The 26,398-nt window shown below is 32.1% G+C and overlaps 4 protein-coding genes across 4 annotated transcripts; 2 read left to right on the top strand and 2 right to left on the bottom strand.

The window, feature by feature from the left end:
• The first annotated feature begins 1,874 nt into the window (after positions 1-1,874).
• Positions 1,875-3,544, top strand: LOC133667993 (uncharacterized). The gene is made up of 2 exons (XM_062087715.1): positions 1,875-2,556; positions 3,111-3,544. Exons 1-2 carry the CDS (start codon positions 2,083-2,085, stop codon positions 3,240-3,242), a joined length of 606 nt encoding a protein of 201 aa, XP_061943699.1. The 5' UTR covers positions 1,875-2,082; the 3' UTR covers positions 3,243-3,544.
• A 935-nt stretch (positions 3,545-4,479) lies between these two features.
• Positions 4,480-5,613, bottom strand: LOC133668083 (uncharacterized). The gene is made up of 2 exons (XM_062087828.1): positions 5,236-5,613; positions 4,480-5,116 (listed from the first exon to the last, which is right to left on the bottom strand). Exons 1-2 carry the CDS (start codon positions 5,282-5,284, stop codon positions 4,863-4,865), a joined length of 303 nt encoding a protein of 100 aa, XP_061943812.1. The 5' UTR covers positions 5,285-5,613; the 3' UTR covers positions 4,480-4,862.
• A 3,128-nt stretch (positions 5,614-8,741) lies between these two features.
• On the top strand, positions 8,742-11,292 carry LOC133668105 (uncharacterized). Its single transcript, XM_062087848.1, has 2 exons — positions 8,742-9,218; positions 11,188-11,292. Exons 1-2 carry the CDS (start codon positions 8,742-8,744, stop codon positions 11,290-11,292), a joined length of 582 nt encoding a protein of 193 aa, XP_061943832.1.
• Positions 11,293-16,359: 5,067 nt separating this feature from the next.
• Positions 16,360-16,964, bottom strand: LOC133668104 (protein DEHYDRATION-INDUCED 19 homolog 4-like; the record flags this gene model as incomplete). Its single annotated transcript, XM_062087847.1, has 2 exons — positions 16,360-16,542; positions 16,839-16,964. Coding segments are annotated over 2 exons (309 nt in total), but the record flags the coding sequence as incomplete, so codon positions are not given.
• Positions 16,965-26,398: the final 9,434 nt, after the last annotated feature.

Raw genomic sequence — 26,398 nt, 5'->3', positions numbered from 1 at the left:
TACTTGTAATTATGTGAATTGCAATTTTTTTGAAGAAGAGAGTTGATGGAAGAATAAACTATTTTAGGATACCTCATTTCGAGAAGTTAAAAATACGCGAATTGCAATTGACATCTATAATTAGCAAGTCATAAATTGTATTTGTAATAATAGAGGTTCAGATCAGGGGTGGAAGCAAGGGGGGCAAGTAGGGGCCCGGGCCCCCCCTGCAATACATGCAATACTTTTTTTTTTGTATTAAGTAATTAGATAATTAAATATGAAGAAGTGTTATATTTTTTATTTTAGAGAGGTGGGTCTCCTAAATTAAGTGTGATTTTATTTTTAAGTTTCTTTTAATTTACTCTTGACCTACATGGAAAAGAAAAAAAATATAAAGGCATTACTTTGTGAAATAAATAACAACGTCACCAATTTATTCTAATATAAATCCTGCAACCGATCAAAAACATAAATTGCAAGCAAAATTTTTCTACAAAAAAATTGAAGGAGAGCTACTAATTAATTTATCTTTCATCAAACAAAACAAGGTAACTTAAATTTAAAATATACTTTTGTTTTGTTTTGAGATGCTTGTTAATAATTTGATGAGGTTTTTTTAATAATTCTATCATATTTGCTTCTTTTTTTTTCAGATCTGCTAGTTCTACCAATTGTTTTTTGAATTCTTGTTATAGTGATTTTTTTTCTAATTAATTAGATATATTTTATTGGTTTGTGTTGATTATGCTTGGATTTTTTTTATGTTTTGTTTTGAGCAGAACCGCCAAAATTATTAATTTTTTCTTACGATATATGTTTTGATTTTAGGTTGAACCATGAATAAAATAAAAAGAATTGATTCTTTTTTCGAAAAAGAAAAAGAAAAAATATTGATAACTCACAACCTACTGAACGAGCTTTTTCAGCGATAAATATTGTTAAAACAAGACTTCGCAATCGGATGGAAGATGATTTTCTTGCAAATTATTTGATTGTCTATATAGAAAAAAAAATTGCTAAAAGATTCACAATTGATATGATAATCGATGATTTCTATTATATGAAAGAACAACGAGCACAATTAAAATAAATATGTAAGAATCATTCTTTATTATTTTTTACTTTATTTCAAAGTTTATCAAACATAAATAATGTTTCGTTTTAACTAATGTTTCTTATATACTTTGTATGTTTATATTTGATAGGTATAAAGACCAACAACATTAAAGTGATGGATATATTATGAAGATGAAATTAACTTCATTACTTTGACTCAATTTGGTTTTGCTCCAAACCTTTTACCTTATACAAATGTCATTATATATTTGTAGTAAATTATTTGAATAAAACTAAATTATATAGGTTTTGTTTTACAACTCATGTATAATAAATTAAAATAAATATTATATCTTATTGTATTAATTTTAGCCCCTCCTAACAAATAATTCTAGCTCCGCCCCTGGTTCAGATGGCATGCATTCGTGACTCACATGATGCGCGAGACAGTTATAATACTCTCAACTATACTAAATTTTCAAAAAAAAATAAAATACTTGTGTTATGATAACTTACCAAAAGCTCCATCATGGTTTTTCATGACTTTGATACGTGAATCGTGTTTTATGCGGTGTGAGATAGTGGAATTATTGAAGATACAACTTGACTTCAATTCTTTAATATTTCTTCGCTGTGTGGTCTCTTTAATAGCTACTGTTTTCTTTTGTTGTTGATAGAGAAGGGTTGAGGAGAAATTAATAAAAGAAAAGATCTTTGTCTCCAAAAACAAATTTGTGGGGTTTGCATGGACTCTGATACGGGAGTCGTGTTTCATGTGTTGTGTGAGAAAGTTAAATTATTGAAGATACCAAAGGTCCCATACAAATTCACAATGATAATACACACCCAAATTCACTTCAATTCTTTAATATTTCTTCATTTTGTGGTCACTTGCTAGTACTATAAATCACTATCGAACATGTGAGCTTTGTGATCAGATGCAGACCAAAGTCCCTTTGGAGTGTTAAAATTGTTGATCTAAGCTACCTCTTCCGTTATCCTCTTAAATCTTCTTCCTCTTAAATATTACACGCATAAATAGATATGGAGGAGATTCGCCGGGCTGCTGGAGCTTATTATGAGAATCTGCCCGATGAGGAGAAGAGAAATGCCAGATTTTCTTTCAATGAAATGGACAAAAACAAAGACGGGAAAATTAACCGAGATGAATACGTGGAGTATCTCAAGAAAGATAACAACACGGTTCTTCCAAGCTTGTTTACAGCGCTGGACAAGGACGGCAATGGAACCTTGGATTTTGATGAAGCAATCGTCTTGTACTACATCATGCAGAGTGGAAGGGCTATAATTTGCCAGTCTTGTAAGACGTTCTTGGCAGGAGCATACTTCACTTGCTCTCAGTGTTTCTTCAATGATGATGATTCAGTTAGCACCTTTGATGTCTGTTGTGATTGTTATGGTGGTAAAAAGTTCAGACACAACGATGGGCACATCTTCTGCGATAACTATACTTTACTACGTCAAAGCAGGAGCCCGATACAAGCTGCCCCCATAAAGGTAATTAATTTTAGAAACTAAAACAGTATAATTATTTCTTTACTATTTTTACTATTTATTACTATATATTTGCCAAAATTCACTGATAACTCATTGTTCATGGAGCATTACGTATGGAGTTTCCTTCAAGATTCTGAATTTGGATATAGTTAGGATCTTTTGAGCTAAACGCTATGCATGACATGGCTTTTGAGATAGGAGAGCTATTGATTTCTACTGAATCAAAGGTTAATCAATGATTTCTTTTCTCTTGTAGTATAGAGCTTTACAAGCTCGCTATGTTTTTTTTTATTATTAATTATATTTCTTCTCTGCTTTACATTTGAATTCCCATTCTTCGTATTGATTGAAGTTCTTTAATTCTCTGGATGAAGAGATTAATTATATTTCAGGACTGGCTTCAAAATAACTAGTGGAATCCTCATATTTTCATTAATACAAATATTCTCTCCATCTAATTGATAAATAAATACTATATTAAGTATAAAAATATGTTTGCTTATAAAAATATGAACTCAGCCTCTAATATATTTGCGTATTATCTTTTATTTCAGAAGCGAACCAAGGTGCTTAACATTATTAAAAAGGGAATGCAAGTTGCAGGCATAACTAGTAGTGATATTGGAGGCATGATAACTGGTGACGATGGTGTTGATTCATCAAAATCTAACTGTAGCATTATGTGAAAGAGACCAATGATGCATTTTATCACCAGTCAAATGCATCCAATCGTACAATAAATATTGCCGATGAGGTAAGAGGAAATGGCTGAAAATTTACTGGAAACTCTTCAAGTGGGCTCAGATCCGGTAGAGAATAAACTCAAGTTACTTTATATTGCTGTATCTTGTTTGTGGCAATAATTGTATTCTCATGCATTCGATCTCCATAGTCTCATGTGTACTTTTGGAGGGCATTAAGAACTTGTTTAATCTTAAGCTGCTTGTGTGTAAAATATCATGTTGTTAATGAAGCTTTTCTTGTAAAATCATTGAGCACCATCACAACTGATTTCATTGCAAGCAAGACGTTATTATGGTATATTTTAAAATTATATTTTACTTGAAAAAATATTAAATTTATTTTTTTTATGTTTTTTAATAGTTTTTATCTTTTGATGTTAAAAAAGATTCTAAAAAATCATTCTAATTAATATATTATAATTATTTTTTAAAATCATCTTATATCACAATATCAAACACTTATTTTTTTTTTTTACAAGAGAATACATTCTCTTTAACGGTAACAAAATATTAATTTTATACAATGAAATTTAATTGAAAATTGAAGGAGCACCTAAGCAACCATATAATAATTTTATACAACGAAATTTAATGCTTGTGTGGGTTAATGACCATGGTTTTAAAAGATGAGTTCCTCTAGGCATAGGCAAGAGGCTGGATCCGGTTCATGATTCATGAATTAAGCGAGTTGACCCACAAGTTAACCGATCAAAAGTAAAACAATGATGAGGTCCTCTGGGCAAAGCTAATTCATTATGTCGTTTGAATTCCTACTTTTCTACAAACAAATAATGAATAATAGTTATATAATCTCACCGTAAAACAATTGTTTTATGTAAATTCAAAGTTTAAAGCTGCTGCTAGTTCTACCATCTCAAATGCCAATTTTTAACCCATCTTTTATAAGTTTTCAAAAAAATATCAAAATAATAATAATAATAATAATAACCTAAAAAATATATGTTCTTGATATATTTACATTGTTTTTAGTGTTTTTAGTATTATTTTAAAAAAAATTAAATTTTCAAAAAAATTTTAAACGCGTTCGATTTTTAATATGTTATTTTTAAAATAATTGATTTTTTTATTGAATCGATATTGATATTGTTCATTTTTAAAATATAAAAAAAATAATTAAAATTAAAATTTATAAAAACAACAAAAATAATTGAGGATAAAATTTAAAAAACCTAACAATATTTACCTTTAAATATACGTCTCCAAATTTTGAAAATTAGGGAAACACAACAAGCCACCACCCCCTCCCTTGAGCGAAAACCAGAGAAACCCCTGGCTTTGGGCTTTTGAATTTTCGGCTTCTTCTCCCTTCAACCGGACAAGTCTTCCCCTTCCCTCTCCATCCCCACAGACCCAACCATCTCCTTCCCTTACTAGATCTTCCCACTTGCCCTCCATCTCTCCAGCCGTTCACCCTTTGGCCAAATCGTCCTATCCTTTCCCTCACCTAAAACAGCCACACGCCAGACCTTCTCCCTCTCAGGTGTTCTTCCCATAGCCACCGAGAGCACCACCTCCATCTCTTGGCCAAACCAGAGCTGCTGCTCACTGACATAGGAGACCAGCCCCACAGACGACGTCTCCAGCTTCCCCCATCCCTGCTAATCCGAGACCATCTCTCTCTTCCTTGACCAGAATCCAGTGGCAGCCAAAACATAGCAGCTCCCACAGACCCGTGACCGTTCCCCGCGCCCAGGAGACACTTACTCTCCTCCATACCAAGGCCTTCAAGCACTGGCAGATTCGTCCACTGCAACGGCCACCGTCACCGCCAGATCTACAACCATCAAATCTGCCACCTAAAGAAGGAAAGAACAATGAACCAAAAAAAGACAAAAAAGAATAGATCTCAAAAAAGGAGAAAGAACCAAAAACTTTGCTTGTGTTTTTCTTTTTTTGTAGATGGCGATGGCCCTACCACCGATAGGGAAGAGAGGAGAGGAGGGAGTCATCCCAGATCCACCCATCTCTTGGGTTTTGCTTGCGGCAGCGTATGAATCCACATGCCGCCAGTGGTGATAGCAAGTGAAGCAAGCACCCGCCACTATTCCATGACTTGAAAATTCCTAGCACTGTTACCAAAAACTTTGCTTATGTTTATGGTGATGGCCCTCACCACCGATAGGGAAGAGAAAAGAGGAGGGAGTCATCCCAAATCCACCCATCTCTTGGGCTTTGCTTGCGGCAGCATATGAATCCACGTGCCGTCAGTGATAATAGTGGTAATAGTGAGTGAAGAAAGCACCCATCACTGTTCCACGACTCAAAAATTCCTAGCACTGTTATTTTTTTTTTGTCTATTTTATAATATTTTAATTGTATATGTGTTCTTTGATCTATTTTGAATTTTTATTATGTCCTAACATGTAATTAGGAATATGTAGTAAAAATAGTGAAAACTGATGTATGGTGTTTGTACTTTTTTTTATTTATGTTTTTAAATGATAAAAACTAAAAGGATAAAAAAAGAATTAAAAAGATAAAAAATTAAATGTTATAATTTGCATAGAATTTAGTTCATATTTCAGAAAATATTGTTTTCTTTTGGTATTTAGAATTATGATCTTATACGGAAGATATATTTTTAATATTAAAAAAGTTTGTTTTGTTTTTTTGTGTTGATGTTAGAATTTCTTTATCTGATAAGTTAAGAATCTTCTCAGTGATGAGAACTTTTCTTCAACTTTAGATAAATAGTTGATAAGACAACTGTCAAAACTTACAAATCACATCAAATCACGAAGCAATTTATCTTAGGTAGGGTGCGTTATGGGTGCTAATATCTTCTTTAGCCACAACCAGTCTCTTACTTATGAATCTCTACAAAGACCATTACATCTAGGTTTTCTAGTAACCCTAAACTAAATACTAGGTAAAAACTCCCTAGAATCAACAAAGAAACGAACAAAAATTGTTATCAACGTCACGCGGGCACGTGCGACAGAATGACAACTCCACTAGGGAAGGTATTGTTTCTGACAATATTGGACTCAGCTTTGTGTATTTGATGTGTTTAAGTTTTTGTATTTTTGTCTTTTATTAATGATTTTGTTTCCATGTATTTTATAGAAATGTCTCATGCATCACATGTTTTTATTTTTGAAAGCACACACAAACTTCTAAGTTAGGTGGGGAATTAGCGATCTACCCTATGACTATTAGTTAGGGTTTAGATACGTGAAACACTCAACTCGTATTTGAGTGTCTGCTTAGTAATGGTGGGTATACGTGCCTTAACCATTTCTCACAACGTCCCTATATTGTCTTTACGAAGATCATCACTAGGCAGATATGAGACCCTTTTAAGACTAGGTAGAAACTTACCCATGTTCACATAATGAATAGAACTTGTTCTTAGGTTGCTATCTTTACTTGCATTAGGACAAACTCTTCTTGAAGCATCTTGAACTCAAGAATTATGAGTGACACAATGATCATCACTCAAAAAATTTTCATTGTAGAGTTTGGGAAAAAATCAAGATTTTTGTTTTATCATGCAAGAGTTACGATCATATATCACCCCTCGAAAGGCAAGTTCATCATATAGATTACACGTTCATATATTTATTATGCATGCACCGGGATTAAAAGTAGGTTCCCCCACCCGAGGTCTACTACACTAGACTGAGAAAAGTTAGAAAATAAAGAATGGGGTCTGAAAGAGGCTCATTGTCTAAAGAAAATTGAGAGTATCAAATGTGAAGAAACTAGACTCCTTGATTTGCTTAAACAAGTGTTGGGCTTTAAGAATGGAAAAGGAATGTTCACACAGCCTCTTAGGGAAACACTATTTGTCCACATCTCACACACGAAAACATAATTGACTTTTCTCCTCAGCACTCCACTAGTAGAGGCCATTAACACTGAAGTGGCACTGACTCTCCTTCATTTCAGTCATAAACAACAACAACAACAACAACAACAACAATGCCTTCAATCATCAACACATATTGTAATTTGACCTCATAACTTTAATTTCTTTTAATTAAAGCATAATTGACTTAAAAATTAATTTTTCTTGCAATCAAACCCTCCATAAATTCAATTAAAACTTCAATAAAATTTAATTGAATCCATAAATATTTGGTTTTGAACTTTTCTTTCTCAAATTGAATTTTTTTTTGTCAATAAAGCTTTCATCAATAAAAAATATACTGTCAAATTTCAATCTTTATATTTCTGAACCTTCTCAATAATTTTTTGGTCATTTTCTAGGCACTCTGGAATCCTTTTCTCACTGCTATTATTTTTTTGGTTTTCTTTAGAATATATTTTTTGAATTTTTTGTATTTTCTCTTTTTTGTGTGGTGTTAAAAAATGGATAACAACTTTCTTTAACGTCTAAAGCAGGTTTATATAAATTAAAAGAAAATGTCAGACCTTTTCCTTTCCTCATCAGGGGACCACAACCTCAAATCTCCGTCTCCAAAATGACAGTGAGATTGATTGGTAAAAGGTAACAAAACGATAAGCGTCTTTTCATGATATATTTATAGTTTGGATGTATAAATATAAGTTCAATAAGAGGTGTAGTTGAACAAAACAACATTTCTTATAAAAACAACTATATAATTTTTTATATGATCATTGAATCATACACAAATTTCACCAAGAAAAACTATGGGCATTGTTTGACAGATTTCACCAAGAAAAACTATGGTTTTTTTAATGGCCTCTGGGCTAGAAGTAGTGTTAGAAGTTGCTGCTAAATTTCCTAGGAAATGCAATTTCTTTAATATATACGTATAGATAGCAATATGCAACACTAACGTATCGATATGCAAAATGAAAAGTGTTTTCTCAAGTTCAAATGAGCAACACTTTCTCCACTCAAAATCTTATATTTTTCTTTTCTGTGAAAAACACGTTCGGTTGATTTATTTGCCTTCTAGCCCAATGACATGCAGTAATTTATCATTTTCATAAAATAACCATTTCGTGAAATTAAATTTATTTCATATAAACTAGATCTAATTAAGATATTAAAATAAACTTTGTGTGGGAGTAAGAAAGTGCTCAGGCTTGTTTGCTAGTTCGGACACCATATCAGAAATATTTTGATTTAAATTTTAGTTCGCATAATTATATACCAAAATTGAGAGTTGACTTTTATAAATGCCAAAATAAGTTGACTTGACGTAGACACACGACGAGACGGAATCATAGATTATAATTATTAGGTACTCATTCAATTCATATTAACCAAATCATAGGTATAACATCTTAGGCTTCCTCGGCAGGTTGATTCAAATACATCCATTATTTGGTAGATTTAGCCAAACCTGATTAGGACTAAGTCAAAGAAATTTTAGATTAGAGTTGAGCCACTTCCTTATAAAGTCCCTTTGGAGTTTTGAAGTTGTAGATCTAAGCTACGTACCTCTTCCATTATCCTCCTCTTAAGTATTACACGCATAAAGAGATATGGAGAGGATTCGCCAGGTTGCTGTAGCTTATTATGAAAATCTGCCCGAGGAGAAGAAGCGATATGCCAGATTTATTTTCGATGAAATGGACAAAAACAGAGACGGGCAAATTGACCTAGATGAATACGTGGAGTATCTCAAGAAACATAACAACACAATTTTTACTGATCCAAGCATGTTTAGAGCGCTGGACAAGGACGGCGATGGAAGCTTGGATTTTGAGGAATCAATCACCTTGTACTACATCTTGCAGAGTGGAAGAGCTCTATTTTGCAAGTGTTGTCATACGTTCTTGGCAGACGTATACTTCAGCTGCTTTCAATGTTTCTGTCTTCATGAGTCACCTAGCACCTATGATCTTTGTTGTGATTGTTATGGTGGAAAAAAGTTCACTCACCACGATGATGCCATTTTCTGGGATAACTGTACTTTACTAAGTAAAAGCAGGAGCTTGGCACTAGAAGCTCCCATACAGGTAATTAATCTTTGAAAATGATATCCATGTTAGATGATGGCATACTAGATAGAAATACAAATCCTGAAGGGTGTAACTGATCAATTGGTTAGGTTCTAAATTTGTTTTTTAGAAGTCACTAGTTCGGTCCTACAAACCTCGAAACTACTGGAGGTTTACATGGTCGTTAACTTCACGGTTTATGGGATTAGTCGAGGTGCATGCAAGCTGATTCGGACACCTACGTACGTTAATGAAAAAAAAAGTACTTTAGATTGCTTAAAATTTCCAATTAATACCTCTAATTATGTTTCTTTAATTGTGGATTTGGTTTGAAATGGATTTTTCTAGCAGATTGCTTCTTCATTATTAGGAATTGATATATGTTCTTTCATCAAATTGAAAAATTTGAGAGAAATAATAGGGTTTCGAATGAAATTTTGAAAATTATAGCTTTTTAACTTTTTTGACTTCTTTAATTATTTCCGATTTTTTAGTGACGTCGATTTATATAATTTTATCATAATGATACTTATTTTTTTAATTTTTTTATAGGAATAATTTAATCCATTTATTCATTTTGTAACGTGAATAATTTAATCAATTATTGGATATACGCACTTGCTCTTCTTCATTAGGCATTACCATTGCATAAAAATTTAGTCTCGAGCAGGATAAAATGTATATATAATATGAATAAATAAGTATTTTTGTAAATGTTTTTTTTATGCGGTCAATAGAGTGATTTGCTTTATATATATATATATATATATATATATATATATATATATTGTGTCATTCTACATTTCTTTTTTTATGAATTCTGCTTTTTTTATTAGGAACTATATTTGTTAAGGTTTATGTATTTTTATTAGTTATGGGTCCACTTGTCTATCATTTATGTATATAAAAACTAATTAATGATATATTAGTTAAGAGTCCACTATCTATCTTAAAATTATATTGTTCCACTTGTGTTTCGGTAAGGTTTTTTTTGTTTAATTTTCTTAAATTATATACCACTTGTAATTAAAAATATGTGCATTGCCTAATAAGATCATTAATTAAAAAATAAAACTATATCTATAAAAAATGAAAAAGAAAAGAACATTTGAATTAAAAAACCAAAAACCAAAGAAAATAATCATCAAATTAAAATAAAATAAAAACTTAGCATTTTGTTAAGAATATTATGCATGAAATTTTTTTAAAAAAGATATAATATATATATATATATATAAAGAAAACTAACAAATACATGTTATTTTTAATAAAATAATAACTCATATTTGTCCTTATTTTCATGTAAAACCTAATTATCTCAAACACGCATCTAACCAAAAAAATGCTAAATTTTTCATTCATAATTTTATTGATAATGATATGTTTTGTTCCTGTAGTTCTTTTTTTTTTTTACTAGATTTTTCACTTATAGAAAATTATTTTATGGATTATACCGTTCCACCATATGTTTTCTTAAGGTTTCGTTCCTTGTGTTAATTAACCATAAAATGCTAAAGTTCTCTTTCATAATCTTATTAATAAAATATTTTTATTAGATATTAATATTTATTGGTATTTTCTAAACTAATATTAAATATTCGATTAAGGAGAGTATTTGCAACTAAATCTTTTAATCAATAAAATGAAAAAAAAAAACTATGACAATGTGCATCGATGTTCAAAACCATTACAGGTATCGGCCAATTGATCAAACAAGTGATCCAAATAGTTCGTTTCTATAAATTTATTTGTCGGATTTGATAACGTCTTTCTAATTAAATTTCCATAAATAAATAAAATCAAAAAGTTTTCCATAATTGCAGCTTTTGATTCATTTAATGTCTTGTTGTCCTAATCGTTGTGTGGCTTTTACTCTACAGCACAGTGTTTGGATATTGTTACCAATTAGTCTCACGTAATTTACCCATAACAGACAGGACATTAGTTCCAAATATCTAATCATATGCTTCTTTATCTTTAATTTCAGAAGCGAAGAAATGTGCTTGAAAACGTTGGAACGATAGCGGAAGTTACAGGCATGGTTGTTAATGGTGCTGTTTTTGCGTCATCCTTTGGCTGCAGCATTATGTGAAAGAACGAATGATGCATTTTATTATCACTGTGTTTAAATTTTATTAGAGTTTTGAAAGGGGTGGAAGTCGAACCGGTTGCCTATGGAAGACTGAGCTTTTCACGAGGTGCGATCTTCAGCTAGTAAAGTAAGACTATTATATTGCTGTGCCAATGCTTGTGATTTCTGAAATTATTGTATGGTTACTTGTGGTTATATGGTTGCTTGTTGTTGCTTGCTTGTGATTGGTGGATTTGTAAGAGATGATCACTGCAATTGGTGTAGAAAATGGCCCTAAATTTTCCATTCATAATGATATATATGTTTTGTTCCTGTAGTCTTCTTTTTTTTTTCACTTATAGAAAATTATTTTATGGATTATACCGTTCCACTATATGTTTTCTAAAGGTTTCTTTCCTCGTGTTCAATTCTCATAAATCATGCAAGACGTGTCAAAAATATATAGCATTACTTGAAAAAATATATATATATAGAAAACTAACAAATACATATTATTTTTAAGAAGATACTAACTCATATTTGTCATTATTTTCCTGTAAAGCCTATATTAAATAAATAATTAACCATAAAATGCTAAATTTCCATTCCATAATCATTTTAATAAAATATTTTTCATTAGATATTAATGTTTATTGGTATTTTCTAAACTAATATTAAATATTTGATAAAGGAGAACATTTGTAACTAAATCTTTAATCAATAAAATGAAAAAAAAAAACAACTATGACGAAGTGTATCAATGTTTTGAACTGATGAATAGAAATTCTAGCTTGTTTATGCTTGATATATAGTAAAATATACTTAGAGTTCGTTAGGTAATGAGGTTAGTTGCATCTACGTTTTGTTTAAAACGCAGATGTAACATGTTTGGTAAAGGAAAAAACATAGTTTACTGTTTATTGTTCTAGTCGGACTGATTTCGATTCAAAGCTCAAAATGCATTGAACCCGGTCCGACCCAGTAAAATAAAAAATAAAAATTATTTTTTATTTTTTAATTGTGTTTTATTCGAAAAACTAGTGTTTAACATTATTCAGTGACACTACATAAATTAGACAGAGATCGCTTGATGACGTAACATTTGCAGAATTTGATCGCAATCCTAATTTTGTTCCTGATTATATTTTACCTGATGTTGTTGTGCGCTTAAGAAACCAAAAAAATTGTAGTCCTTGTCAGATGTATTTCATGCGTGATGGAATTGTAGATAGTTTAATGGAACAATAAAAAATATTTTATATAAAGTATTATTTATTTCATGATGTAATAACAATAGTTAAATCTACAATATTTAAATTAAAAATCATCAATATTAATATATATATTTTTAAAATTATTTTATAACCTCAATTTCAAAAGCATTATTAACCAAACACATTAAACTACTTTTTGTTCAATTTCAATTTCAATCATATTTTTAACCAAACATACATAAATACCAAATCAACCTCAATCAAAAATACTTTTTATAGAACAACTTTTTTCAAACCAAACCAACTAAAGAAAGCGGGATAGCATAAGCAAACCAGCCAATCCGCGTTCTGTTCTATAATTCCCTCTAACCTGGTGCTATAGTATACCCAGTAATCCCAGGTGCTGGAGTTATCAAAAATGAAAGGAGATATGCACCTTTTTAAGGGATTGTCTTGCTCAACCGAAAACAGAGATAAGCTCGAGTGATGTAAGTAGGTCTATCAAGAGGGATCGGTTTACGGTTCACACATGCTTCAGTCGAGAACTTCCTTTCCTGTGGAAAATAGCTTCGACGATTGGTCTTCTCAGATAATTCGATCGGTGAGTAAGACTCCCTATGTTATGTGGGTGCAATTTATAGAGGAGTGCTTTCTCGCTAGAAGCACGACTCGCAGTACTTGAACATCTTGTGGCGGCTAAGGCAGCGTTAAGGCTAGGGAATAGAAGTCAGTCAAGTCAAAAAGCCAGAATGTCTTTCCTATGGCATCTGTCTTATAAGCGCTCTTTTTTAACTTTCAGGGAAAGGCGGTCTGGTCGACCTTCACCACAAAAGTTGTCACAATACCAAAGATATTTTTAGTACAAACAACCCAATAGTACAAGACTACAAGTAGTGGCCTAGGCCTATTGATCAAACCAGGGATCCAAATAGCTCGTTTCTATAAATTTAGTTGTGGGATTTGATAAAATCTTTCTAATTAAATTTCCATATTTAAAAAAAATTCTCAAAGTTTTCCATAATTGCAGCTTTTGAATTTAATGTCTTGTTGTCTTAATCGCTATGTGGCTTTTATCAAAAAAATCTTCTCAACTCAATAGGTTAAGCTATTAGGTGAGATCCTAAGATATGATTTATATTATTCTCTAACATACCCCACAAGTTAAAGCCTTTTGGGTTTAATACTTTTACAGGCTCATACTATCTTGTGCTTTATTGTTATCAAATAAATAGAAATGATGAGATTTAAACTTGTGACCGCTTAGACATTAAGGCTCTGATATCATGTGAAAGAACCATCTCAACCCAATAGCTTAAATTATTAGGTGAGATTCTAAAATATAATTTATATTATTCTCTAACAGATTTTACTCATTAACATAGTGATAAGAAGAATACATCATAATCGAATTTGTTTTATAGTTTGGGTGTTACCAATTAGTCTCACGTAATTTACGCATAGCAGACAGGACATTCGTTCCAAATATCTAATCTTATGCTTCTTTATCTTTAATTTCAGAAGCGAAGAAATGTGCTTAAAAAAAATTAGAATGATAGTGCAAGTTACAGGCATAGTTGTTGGTAGTGCTTGTCTTGTATCATCCTCTAGCTGCAGCATTATGTGAAAAGAACGAATGATGCATTTTATTATCACCTTGAAACTGTAAAGGGTGAAACTTGAACCGCTTGACTATGGAAGACTGTTATTGATGAAGTAATGAAAAACTTCAGACTAGATGGAGCTTTTCACAGGCTGCAATCTTTGGCCAGTGAAGTGACCGACTTAGCACAGGTCCACGAGCTCTTCATGCAAAACAAGATTCCTATCGCAACGGGGGATCTTATGATGTTTAAGTCAGTAAAATACAAGAGAGTAAAGAATGTTGGAAATTATATTTATGAATATTATGTATTTTAATGATTATTCAATTTGTTGTACCGTTGCTTTATTCCTTCGCATGAGAGCTCAATCTTCTTGAGAAAGAGAAACTTTAGCCAAGTCTATAGAAGAAAGTCCACCAAGGAAGTTTTTGTCTCTTGTTGTGGTTAGAGGCCAGGTTGAAGTGATGGAAGACTATCCCCATCATTTTTATTAACTCTCTATTTTTAAGGGCTCTGTTCCTAAGGAAACATCGGTGAGAGTCAGAAATCCTGCAAAAAAAAAAAAAAAAAAGTCAGAGGCAGTCGTACTCCCTCAATTGGAGTTGAAGCAGATTTTAACTTCTTTTAAGGTGATTGCGAGCGTTGCCACCACTTTAAGATAAGGAGGGTCTATACCGCTGTGAAGTTCGATGTTCCCAACTCAACTATAGAGATTCCTATGATGGCATTTTCTCTGCCTCAACTTCCTTCCAGCTTTGCCGATAAAGGCTGCAGTTGTTGAGCCCTCTACTTGAGTTGTTTATGAGAAAACTAAGTTTGAGATGCTTCTGCCAACCTCGATCTTGTTCGAGCTCCCATCACTTTATTTCTCCATCTTTATTGAGAAGGAAAAGCTTATATCACCATTTTATTAGAGATCTTAATAATATCTTATGAGAGCTATAACTGTTATTTGATTTTAATTAGTCAAATTCCAATGACAAAACAAGAATTTTTAAATAAAAAAACATTTTTAAAAAAATTATTATATAACTTCCAAACAGCCAGAGGAGATCATGTTCCTTAGACAAATAGAACTCGGATTTCCAGGACTCTAATACATGAACCGTATTTTATGTGGTGTGAGATGGTGGAATTATTGAGGAGAAATAAATAATTCATGGGTAGGTGGAATCAAAGAAAAGATTGTCTCCAAAACCAAATTTTTGGGGGCCTCTCATAGTAGTAATTGGGTTTCCTTGGGCTTTGAATAGCGGTTTCAGTTAACTACACTTACAACTATACAACTCCAATTAAAATACTTGATTTTCTTTAAAATATTATAAAAAATATTATTAAAAAAATATTTTATTTTCATACATATAACCAAATCTCTCTAAAATAAAATAAAAAAATCATAGCGTATTCTCATTCAACAAAATTTCAAATATGTCTTAAGCATGTGTTTTTTGCTTTAATAACCAATTCATTAAAGTCATGAAAACGAGGTCAATATTTCAAAATTTTCAAAAACATTATTTTGTTTTCTTTTAGGCCTCGTTTGTTTGCTGGAAAGTAATTTCTTTTTGAAAATTAAATTCCAAAAAAAATAAATTCCGGGAAAGTATTTTCCGATGTTTGATAGTGTAATGGAAAATAAGTTGGAAAACACTTTCCAGTGTTTGGTTATGTTATGGAAAATGAGCTAGAAAATAACTTATTAATGTTTTATTTTTTTTCAAGTTTATTAAAATAATGAGGAACAAATCTTACATATTAAAAAGTTGAATGAGAATGAAATTGAAAAAAAATATAATTTCATAAATTATCTGAGACAAGGTTGTCAAAAATGCTTTTTTGACACGACACGAAACATACAATATTAACTCGAATCGTAAAATCATAAAATCACAAGTAAAAATTTTTAACTAAAAATCGTAAAATCACAGTTTAATAAATGAAGAGCATGCATGTTATATCCTACAGTTCAATACACGTGAACACAAATTAATCAGACATGCTAATTGTGGAAGGACAAGAAATTTAATAAATGTTGAGGCTGCCAACAACACCACAATGCAAGCAACAACTAAATTTTTCAATTTTAATAAAATCTTTTTGGTTACAAATCTAGGTAACAATTGGCTTGCCTAAATGGGCATGTGAAATTTTCATGGAGACTAGGTTACAGTACAACTCTTTTCATTATAAAAATATAAAAAAACTAAACTAGTGTAAAGATTGACAGAAAAGGAAAACACTAACATCATACCACAGGAAGTTGAACCTTAGTTTTAAGTTTTCCAATTCTGCAAAACTATGACAAGAAATATAAAAGGTGAAAGCAATGGATCAGGTTCTGTATCGGAGGACAAAACAGAGCACGAAGATCCACCAAGAAGGGATTGTAAACTTCCTTTTCGCAGCTCTTTTCTCAGTATAGAAAATGCTAAGTTAGCTTCCCCTTCTCCAGTCTCCTCTTACGCTGCACGTAATCTCCAGTCAAGGAACTTCAACAGAGAAGTCAATACAAACTAATAGTTTGGACACTATTAACCGGTAACTAACAAGGTAGATTTTCACCTCTTTGATGTTGAAAGTTTCCCATGAGCCTAGAGATTCACTAGACAGATTTTCAGTTACCAACATTACCTAGGTCACTTTTCCATATAATTAACATTTGAACTACATAAACATGCATGTTTGGTTGTGTGTAAACCAATCCAGATTATGCAAAAAAAACCAGAACCAAAATGTTAAATGTTAAGAGTCAAATTTTGAGATAAAAGGATATATTAAAGAAGTTCCCATGCTGCCCAGTAATGTGAGTAACAATGTTCATCCCCACCCTTTTAGCACAAACTGGACATACCTGAAAACAAACAATTTCAGTATCATTTCAGTAACAGTCTCTAGACAAAAAAAAACTAGGAAAGTGTAATTAATAGTGTTCCAAAAAGAAAATGACCAATTTATATGCTCTAGGATAAAATAAAAAATGCTAAAAAAAAAGGTGACAAACTCACACAGTTAACCAAATTATCTCATTTAAAATCAAACCCCATAAAACCCTTTACCAAAAGTAATTTAACACTAAAGAACTAAACTTTTTAATTTACATCCATCAATAGAACTCGATAAGAATATGATATCCCATTATTGGCTTCAGCAGGATGCTCTTAATCGATGTGGCAAAAGTAACCCGTTAATTAATTAGCTGAGGCTATTACGCATAGTAACCGGGGTTACTGTACATAGCACAGTAACCCGTTAATTAATTAGCTGGTTACTGTGCACGCACAGTAACCGGCTAATTATTTTGTGGCTTGCAGAACGTGCAGAGTGCACATTCTGCATGCAAGAAGAGGACCATAGACGATGATAAGGGAAAGGGTTACCTGAGATGCTGAGCTTGGATAGATGGGCTGACAGTGGTGCTGGTGGCCGGTTTGGCGGTGGCGTTGCTGCGGCCTTCTTCCTCCTCCCTGCTGTTTTGGCACTGCTTCTTCTTTTTGTTTTTTTTGCTCCCTATGTCAACAACTGTTCTTCCCTCTCTACAGCAGCTTCAATGGAGGTGCAGGTGGTAGGGAATGGCTGGGATGAAGATGGTGGTCGGTGGCTGTGGAAACCGGGGACAGCAGCTGTTCTCTCTTCCCCTCTATAGAGGTGTTGCTGGGGCTGTTGGAGCTGCAGTGAAGGAGAAGCTGAGGTGAAGATCTGCCGCTGGCTTTGTGTTGATGAGAGGGAGATGGGACAGTGCTGGGGCTGCTGGAAGAGAATGAAAGGAAAGGAAAATGATGAGTTCTCTGGTTTGTCTTAGGCCAGGCAAAAAAGAGGGAAAGAACGGCGCTGGTTTAGGTGGGGTGAGAGGCTGAGAGTTTCGGTCAGCTGTTGTGGGGAAGAAGCAAAAATCAAAAGCCCAGGGGGAGGGGGTTGGAGCTGGCGGCCGGCGTTGGAAGTAAAGGAAGAAATCTGCAGAAATTGGGTGAAAATGCTGGTTTTTTGGCTGACTTTGGACCCGATCTTTTTCCCCCTCCAGGTCTTCAACAGAGATTCATTTATAGGCGGTGTAAGAGGGTCATATTGTCTATATTGGGGAAAATTTTCAGCCCTTGATTCAACTCGAGGAATCCAAATCGTTGGTTCAAAGCTGCCAAATTTGGCAGCTCAAGGCTGTGAATTGCCTGAGGTGGCCACTCAACGGAGCCGTTTCTAAATTTTTCGACCCGACCGGACCATTTTACGGGATAAAGGGGTTTCAGGTGGACATGTTGGTGCATGTTTTGTCGGATTTGAAGGCCAGACGAGCCGGAAAATGCGCCTGGAAAGCAGCCACTCGGGCAGCTTTTTGAGGAAGAAAGTGAACAGTAACAGGCGACGTGTCACCTGGTTTCCCTGCGCTGTTTTCAAATCAGTCCTCCAGTTTTTAATTTCTTCAATTTGGCCCCGGATCAAATCCAATACAGCCCCTCTGATTTACGTGCCTTTTTCCAAATTGGTCCCTGGTTTCAGATTTTCTCAATTAAGTCCCTAATTGGCCCTTAAACTTCAATATTTATGCAATTAAGCCCCTGATTGGACCTAATAAATTCCTAAAAATTATAATTTGGCCCCAGAACTTTAATTTCTTCTAATTAAAGCTCAAATTGACTTAAAATCAATTTTTCTTGCAATCAAATCCTCTATAAATTGAAAAATAAAAATCCAATTAAGTCCATAAACATCCAAATTTGGGCTTTTCTCCTCAAAATTCAAATTTTCCTTCTCAACAGGGCTCTCATCCTTCAAGAATATACTGTCAAAAATCAAATCTTTGTATTTTTAACCTCCTTGACCAATTTTCCGACCATTTTCTGAGCGCTTCTACCTCTTGTTATTTTTCTAACCTCCTTTGGCCTTTTATTTTTATTTTTTGTGGGGACCTAAAAATGGGTTACAACAATGGGCCGGGTTTGTTTGTTTGTTTTTTTTCTAGGATTCAGGCGACATCTCTCCCACTAACTTTTCTAGCATGTCCTAAAATACTGTATTGTTTTCCATCCACTCTGACATGTCATCAAAAGCATTGCAATTTTATGATTATCTTTTTGGTGCACATGCCAATCAAGATCAATAACAATCAAGTTCAATAAAGAAACCAAAAGGTCACAAATAATATTACTATTAATAATAATGATAATAGTTCGATGCATTTTTCATTTTGATCCTTGATCTTGGATTTAAGCGTTTTGACCCTCAATTGACCATTAAACTTTCAATTTTCTTCAATTTAACCCCAAATTGCAATCAATTGGGTCCCTATAGTTCGATGTTTTTTGCAGATTGGTATTGGAATGCGAATTTCTTTAATTTAACCTCTAATTGACCCAAAAACTTTGATTTTCTTATGATTTTACCCATGATTTCAATCAATTAACATGGTAAAAAATGAATTTGGTCTTCTAAAATTTCAATCTTCTTAATAAAGTTCAAATTGAGCTCTCCAACTTAATTTTTCACCAATTAGGCCCTCAATAACATTAATTTTATTGGTCCATGGATGTGAATTTCTTCAATTTAACCCCTAATTGACCCTAAAACTTTGATTTTCTTATGATTTTACCTCTGATTTCAATCAATTAACACGGTAAAACATGAATTTGGTCTTCTAAAATTTCAATCTTTTTAATTAGGTCCAAAATGAGCTCTCAAACTTACTTTTTCATCAATTAAACCCTTAATAATGAATTTGGGTCCCTATAGTTCGACGCCTTTTACATATTGGTATTTGGATGCGAAATTCTTCAATTTAACCCCTGATTGACCCCAAAACTTTGATTTTCTTATGATTTTACCCATGATTTCAATCAATTAAAATGGTAAAAAATGAATTTGGTCTTCTAAAATTTCAATCTTCTTAATAAAGTTCAAATTGAGCTCTCCAACTTAATTTTTCACCAATTAGGCCCTCAATAACATTAATTTTATTGGTCCATGGATGTGAATTTCTTCAATTTGACCCCTAATTGCCCCTAAAACTTTGATTTTCTTATGATTTTACCTCTGATTTCAATCAATTAACACGGTAAAAAATGAATTTTGTCTTCTAAAATTACAATCTTCTTAATTAGATCCAAATTGAGCTCTCAAACTTACTTTTTCATCAATTAAACCCTTAATAATGAATTTGGGTCCCTATAGTTTGATGCCTTTTACATATTGGTATTTGGATGCGAAATTCTTCAATTTAACCCCTGATTGACCCCAAAACTTTGATTTTCTTATGATTTTACCCATGATTTCAATCAATTAAAATGGTAAAAAATGAATTTGGTCTTCTAAAATTTCAATCTTCTTAATAAAGTTCAAATTGAGCTCTCCAACTTAATTTTTCACCAATTAGGCCCTCAATAACATTAATTTTATTGGTCCATGGATGTGAATTTTTTCAATTTAACCCCTAATTGACCCTAAAACTTTATTTTTCTTATGATTTTACCCTTGATTTCAATCAATTAAAATGGTAAAAAATGAATTTGGTTTTCTAAAATTACAATCTTCTTAATTAGATCCAAATTGAGCTCTTAAACTTAATTTTTCACCAATTAAACCCTTAATAAAATTAATTTGACCCATTTACAGTATAATAAAATCCTTGTACCTAATTAAATCCTTCAATTGGATCCAAATTAATTCTTAAACATAAAAAATTATTTAATTTGGCCCATGATTAAATCTAATTGGCATATTAAAAATCTAATTATATCTTTGGACTTAGAAATTATACATATTTGTCCAATAATGATTTGATTTGAACATTGAATCTGCATTATCTCTCCTGGTTTTGGTATAATGAGCTACAATTAGGCTTTTAATTTGTCTAGAATTGTAGTTTGATCTTCCTATATATTTCAAATCCTTTCTAGCCTACTTTTTCAAGTCGGTAGTACTCTTCTTGCTTTCTTTACTTTATATTTTTATTTTGGAAAGAAGAAAGATGAATTTAAAGAATGACTCAGAAATTGATTGTTGTTGTTATTATTACTAGCACAACTATTATTATTACTATTATTATTATTATTATTATTATTATTATTATTATTATTTATTTCCTGCAATCATTCATCAAATGCAAATTATAAAATGAAAAAAAAGGAGTAATCATTCATCAAGTTCCACTAACCTTTTTGCCATGTGAACATGTTTATTTTTTCTTTTCCGCGGGATGCGGGCAACATAACCACCCAAAAAAAAAAACTTTTCTAGCATGTTCTAAGAAATGATGCAGTTTTTCATCCTTTGTGACATGTCATAAAAAATTATGCAGTTTATATAAATGATATGTATCTTCTCATGATTATGTTTTTGGTGCGCATGTTAATCAAGTCATTAATAATAATAATATTAAAGGATTGCGGTGCAGGAGATTATGAAGATTTGAATAGTCACACTGAAAAATATAGAAGATATAATTATAGAATAATATAAGTCTAGGAAAAGAGACGGTTCGAGTCAAATGATATGTGTTATAAAAACAACTATAATTTTGAACAGTGCTCAAGTCTCATAAAATGTACTTTAGGTCTTTTTTTATAATTTTATAATGGACTACAAGAATTATTGAGGAGAAATAAATAATTCATGGGTAGAGGTGGAATCAAAGAAAAGATTGTCTCCAAAACCAGATTTGTGGGGGCCTCTCATAGTAGTAGCTCGGTTTCCTCGGGCTTTGGGTCGCGGCTTCAGCATGAAGAGGGTGTTTGGTTTTAAAATCAAAGACAAATGATGATATCATGGTTTGATATGGCGTAGGGAGATTGAGTGGGATTTGGAAAGATTGTGGAAGCTTGATTGGAAAGATTGTGGGATTTGGAAAGATTGAGTGGGATATGGTTTTAAAATCAAAGACAAATGATGATATCATGGGTTTTGAATAATATAAAGTAGTATACTTTATTGTTTTTACTCTCTATTTAGGAAAATATTAAACTTCATAGTTGTGTATTATTTCCATCGTGAATGTTTTGTGAACGTGATTATCAAGTTTGGTTCAGTTTAATGGGTTGTTTCAAAATGCAGTGAACTACACTTACAGTTGTAAAATTCGGACTAGTCTTGCATGTCTCTGAATCTTATTGATTTACTTGAATTAATATATATATATATATATATATATATATATATATATATATAAAGATTAACTTGAATAAAAATTTAGGTCCATGCATTCACCGGGTTGATATGATTGGTGGCTAGTATGAGGAAATGAAGAGATAAGATTGTTTGGGTTTTTTATTGTTATTATTTTTTACTCTTTTAATTTTTTTAATTACTTTATATTATTCAAAATCATGTTTGTGTGCCATAAAAGTTGGTTTTTAAAGTGTGTTTTACTTGTAAATAAATTAAAATATATATTTTTTATTTTTAAAATTTAGTTTTAATGTAAACATATTAATTAAAACGATTTAAAAATATAAAACAGATAAAAAAATAAAAAAAATAAAATGATATTGTTTTTTAAAAAAATTGAGTTCACTTGGTAATATAAAAATTAACCCAATGATACATAGATTAACCCCACTGTCTATTTCTTGGATATAAATATAGTTCAGATCTTTCAACTATGCACGAAATGGCTAGAAGCAGGATTTTAGACTTGATCCACTTCCTTAAAAGTCCCTTTGGAGTCTTGAAATATTTGTAGGCCAAAGCTACCTCCTCCATTATCCTCTTAAATTTTCCTCCTCTTAAATATTACACCCATAAATAGATACGGAGGAGAGATTCGCCGCGCTGCTGTAGCTTATTATGAGAATCTGTCCGATGGGAAGAAGTGAAATGCCAGATTTTCTTTCAATGAAATGCACAAAAACCACTACAAGATTTCACAGTTTTACCGACAGATATATTCAATCAGTATGTGATTAAAAGTTTGTCGGTAATTTATTTTCCGACGTCTTCACCGACGGAATACATCCGTCGGCTTTCTGTTTGTCGGTAATACCACCGTCCGTCGCTATATCGGTTAGCAACATAAAAAAATATTTGCCGATGGTTTTATAGACAGAACTTGCACGCAAAAAAAGAAGTTTCTCACTTGAAATATACTGACGGACTTATCCCGTCGGTGATAGTGTGACATACCGACGGATACATACCGTCGGTAAAGTTGTCGGTGAGTGTTTGAAATACCGACCGAAGATATCCATCTTTACATTTGTCGGTTATTGTGGCAGATACTCTCAAATACCAACGGATTATGTCCGTTCGTAAAGTTGTCGGTGAGTGTGAAATACCGACCGAATATATCTGTCTGTAAATTCGTCGGTCAATGTGGTAGCTACTGTCAAATGCCGACGAATATATTCTATTGGTAAAACCCTCTGTGATTATTTTTAAAGATGTTTTTTAAAAATTATTTAGAATACATAATATAAAATTATATAAATTAATGGTAATAAAAACCAATTATGCAAATAATTTTTTTATTAAATATCAAAAACAAAAAAAAAAGTTAAATAATATTCATTACAAATTGAATGTGTTTTTTTAAAAAATAAATGAACTATTAAATGTAAATAATATTTATTACAAAATAATGTAATGGTGGAGCTGGAGGAGGAGGAGGAGGAGGAGGTTGGTGGTTATACGGTCAAAAAGGATGAGGTGCACATGTATGACCACTCTATCATGCCATGTACATGACCATTTCGCGAAGTTGTTCATGATCCGCCTTTTGTTGTGCATGCTCTGCTTTTTGTTGTGCATGCTCCGCTTTGAGTTGTGCATACTCCGCTTTGAGTTGTGCATACTCCGCTGATAGGTGGTCATATTTTTCAGTGAGTTGAGCCATGTGTTGCTGCAAGGCCACGAACTCCTGAGATTGGATGCCCGATACTAATCGGGAGCTCCTAACAGTTGAAACACTACGGGTCGCCCTCAAGTTCTTAGCTGTAGTGTTGGAGAGCTCGTAAACCTGATTTTTATCGGGTCCACCAGACAATTCAACCTTCATCCACAAATCTGGATCGAATTCCAGATGGGTCAAAGGATCGTCCCCATATCTCTCCCTCAACCGGCTATTAGAGGTCTCTTGAAAATAAAAAAAGTAATTATCATATTCAATTCAATAAAAATAATAACTTACAAAATAAAATGGTTGAACAAACATACCATGAAGTGTTGAGCACGGTTGTCAACGAACTGTTGCACCCCCTTTTGGCGGTCTTGACTCCGCACGTGCATCTCCACAAACAGCTCCATCGGGCTCGACTCACGTCCAAGAGATGTAGCCTATAATAAAAAAAAATTAATTAACAACAAATTAATTTAACGATATATTTCATTTAAATTAATCTTACCATTCGTTTCGCATGTGCAGCAAACGGAACGGAGCCGCTGGTGTGCGTTGTTACCGAGCCATGAATTGGCCGATTTGGGTTGCCAGCACCGGACTATAAGCGTCGTGTAAACCCCTCAGACATCACATGTTCAAGACCATATATCTCCGGGATGTACATCGGTTTGAAATCCCTCCAAACCGCCACATCGTTCCAGCTTTGGAGACCCCTATCTCTCACGGTTTTTTTTATCTTTTTTTGTGCTTCATACCAAAAATCACGCAACCTACTTCCATAGTGAGAAATTACATTTTGAAACATAAATTTTTGTCTAAAAAAATCTTGTATTGTTTTCGATGTTACCTAATTGCCGCGTGATTTTCCCACACCCTCCTCACAACAGTGTCTTGCGCATTGTCCCAATCAAATTTATCCTATGTATAAATAATTAATTTTAAATAAAAATAATAATTTATTTACAATTATATTAATAATTTATTAGAAATATGCTGGAAATTAGAAATTAACACCAACCTCAAATCTATCAAACCATGCATTGATTTGAGGTATCCATTCAGGATGTCTGGATACCTAACTCCATTGAAATAATGGAATCGCCATCGACGATTGAAACACTGATGATATTACTCGGGTGGCTTCAATGTTTGTGAACCTAAAAATAAAATAAATTAATGAAATATTTATTAGTTGTTCATAAATTATATTATAATTTAAAAGAAAAAACTAAAACCTTAACAAACTTACATTGAAAGGTCGTCCTTCCATTGTGCCTCGTACTTGCGGGTGAATTAATTCCGCTGTGAAGGCATGCCATCTCTGCGTTGTGAACCCGTGCTGGAAGAGGCAACATTGGTTGACGGCGCAAGTGGCGTAGGTGCCTCTTCTTGAGAGGCACCTAAGGATACGTCATCCTCGCTGCTAGAAGAACTAGCTGCGACCATACATGAGCAACAAGCTCTGGTTTTCGTTTTACGCATCTACACAATTGTATACGAATAATTATATAATTAAATTCAAATGTTAAAAAACAATCGACAACACCTCCCCTATACTAGATACTACCCAAATCCACAAACCTGCAAATATTGACAAAAGCCATAACCAATTGACTCCATCTATACTAATATTGTATATAACATAACATTTATACATATAACATTCATACTAATTACAAGGTAAATTCAACATTAACTACATATTCAATCATTATATAAATACAAACAATAAAAAAATTCAATAAATTCAAAAAAAACTCTAGACTAACAATTAAAATTAATGCAAATAATTAAACACAAATCATGCAATAATGTAGTAAAATTAGTAATTATTCCAACATATTCAATTACTTATTCTAAGGTAAATTCAACATTAACAATTACAATTCAACAAATTATTCAATCATTATATAAATACAAACAATAAAAAATATTCAAAAATTTCCAAAAAAACTCTAGACTAACAATTAAAATTAATGCAAATAATTAAACATAAATCATGCAATAATGTAGTAAAATGACTAATTATTCCAACATATTCAATTACTCATTTCTAAGGTAAATTCAACATTAACAATTATAATTCAACAAATTATTCAATTATTATGCCAATACAACAATAAAATATATTGAATAATTTTTTTTAAAAAAAAACTATAGACTAACAATTAAAATCAATGGAAATAATTAAACACAAAGCATGCAATAATAGAGTAAAATTACTAATTATTCCAACATATTCAATTACTAATTCTAAGGTAAATTCAATATTAACAATTACAATTCAACAAATTATTCAATAATTTTGCCAATACAACAATAAAATATATTCAATAAATTCAAAAACAAAAACTATAGACTTTAGGAATGAAATATGCTTACCTTAATAATGTGTTTATTTCAAGACTTTATCTACATTATAAAAATACACCAAAACAAAAAACATAACAAAAATAAAAATAGCTAAAATAAAAAAAAATCCTTAAAGTAAAATG

Source organism: Populus nigra, chromosome 11 (genome assembly GCF_951802175.1).
Source record: "Populus nigra chromosome 11, ddPopNigr1.1, whole genome shotgun sequence".
Taxonomy (NCBI): Eukaryota; Viridiplantae; Streptophyta; class Magnoliopsida; order Malpighiales; family Salicaceae; genus Populus; species Populus nigra.
This window is presented reverse-complemented; position numbering and strand designations above follow the sequence as displayed.

Excerpts from the sequence above, each read along its gene's own strand:
- LOC133668105 (XM_062087848.1), top strand. The coding sequence starts at position 8,742 with ATGGAGAGGATTCGCCAGGTTGCTGTAGCTTATTATGAAAATCTGCCC. Across the intron at positions 9,219-11,187 it reads CACTAGAAGCTCCCATACAG|AAGCGAAGAAATGTGCTTGA; the intron begins GTAATTAATCTT and ends CTTTAATTTCAG.
- LOC133668083 (XM_062087828.1), bottom strand. The coding sequence starts at position 5,284 with ATGGGTGGATCTGGGATGACTCCCTCCTCTCCTCTCTTCCCTATCGGT. Across the intron at positions 5,117-5,235 it reads TCCTCTCTTCCCTATCGGTG|GTGGCAGATTTGATGGTTGT; the intron begins GTAGGGCCATCG and ends TTCCTTCTTTAG.
- LOC133667993 (XM_062087715.1), top strand. The coding sequence starts at position 2,083 with ATGGAGGAGATTCGCCGGGCTGCTGGAGCTTATTATGAGAATCTGCCC. Across the intron at positions 2,557-3,110 it reads TACAAGCTGCCCCCATAAAG|AAGCGAACCAAGGTGCTTAA; the intron begins GTAATTAATTTT and ends CTTTTATTTCAG.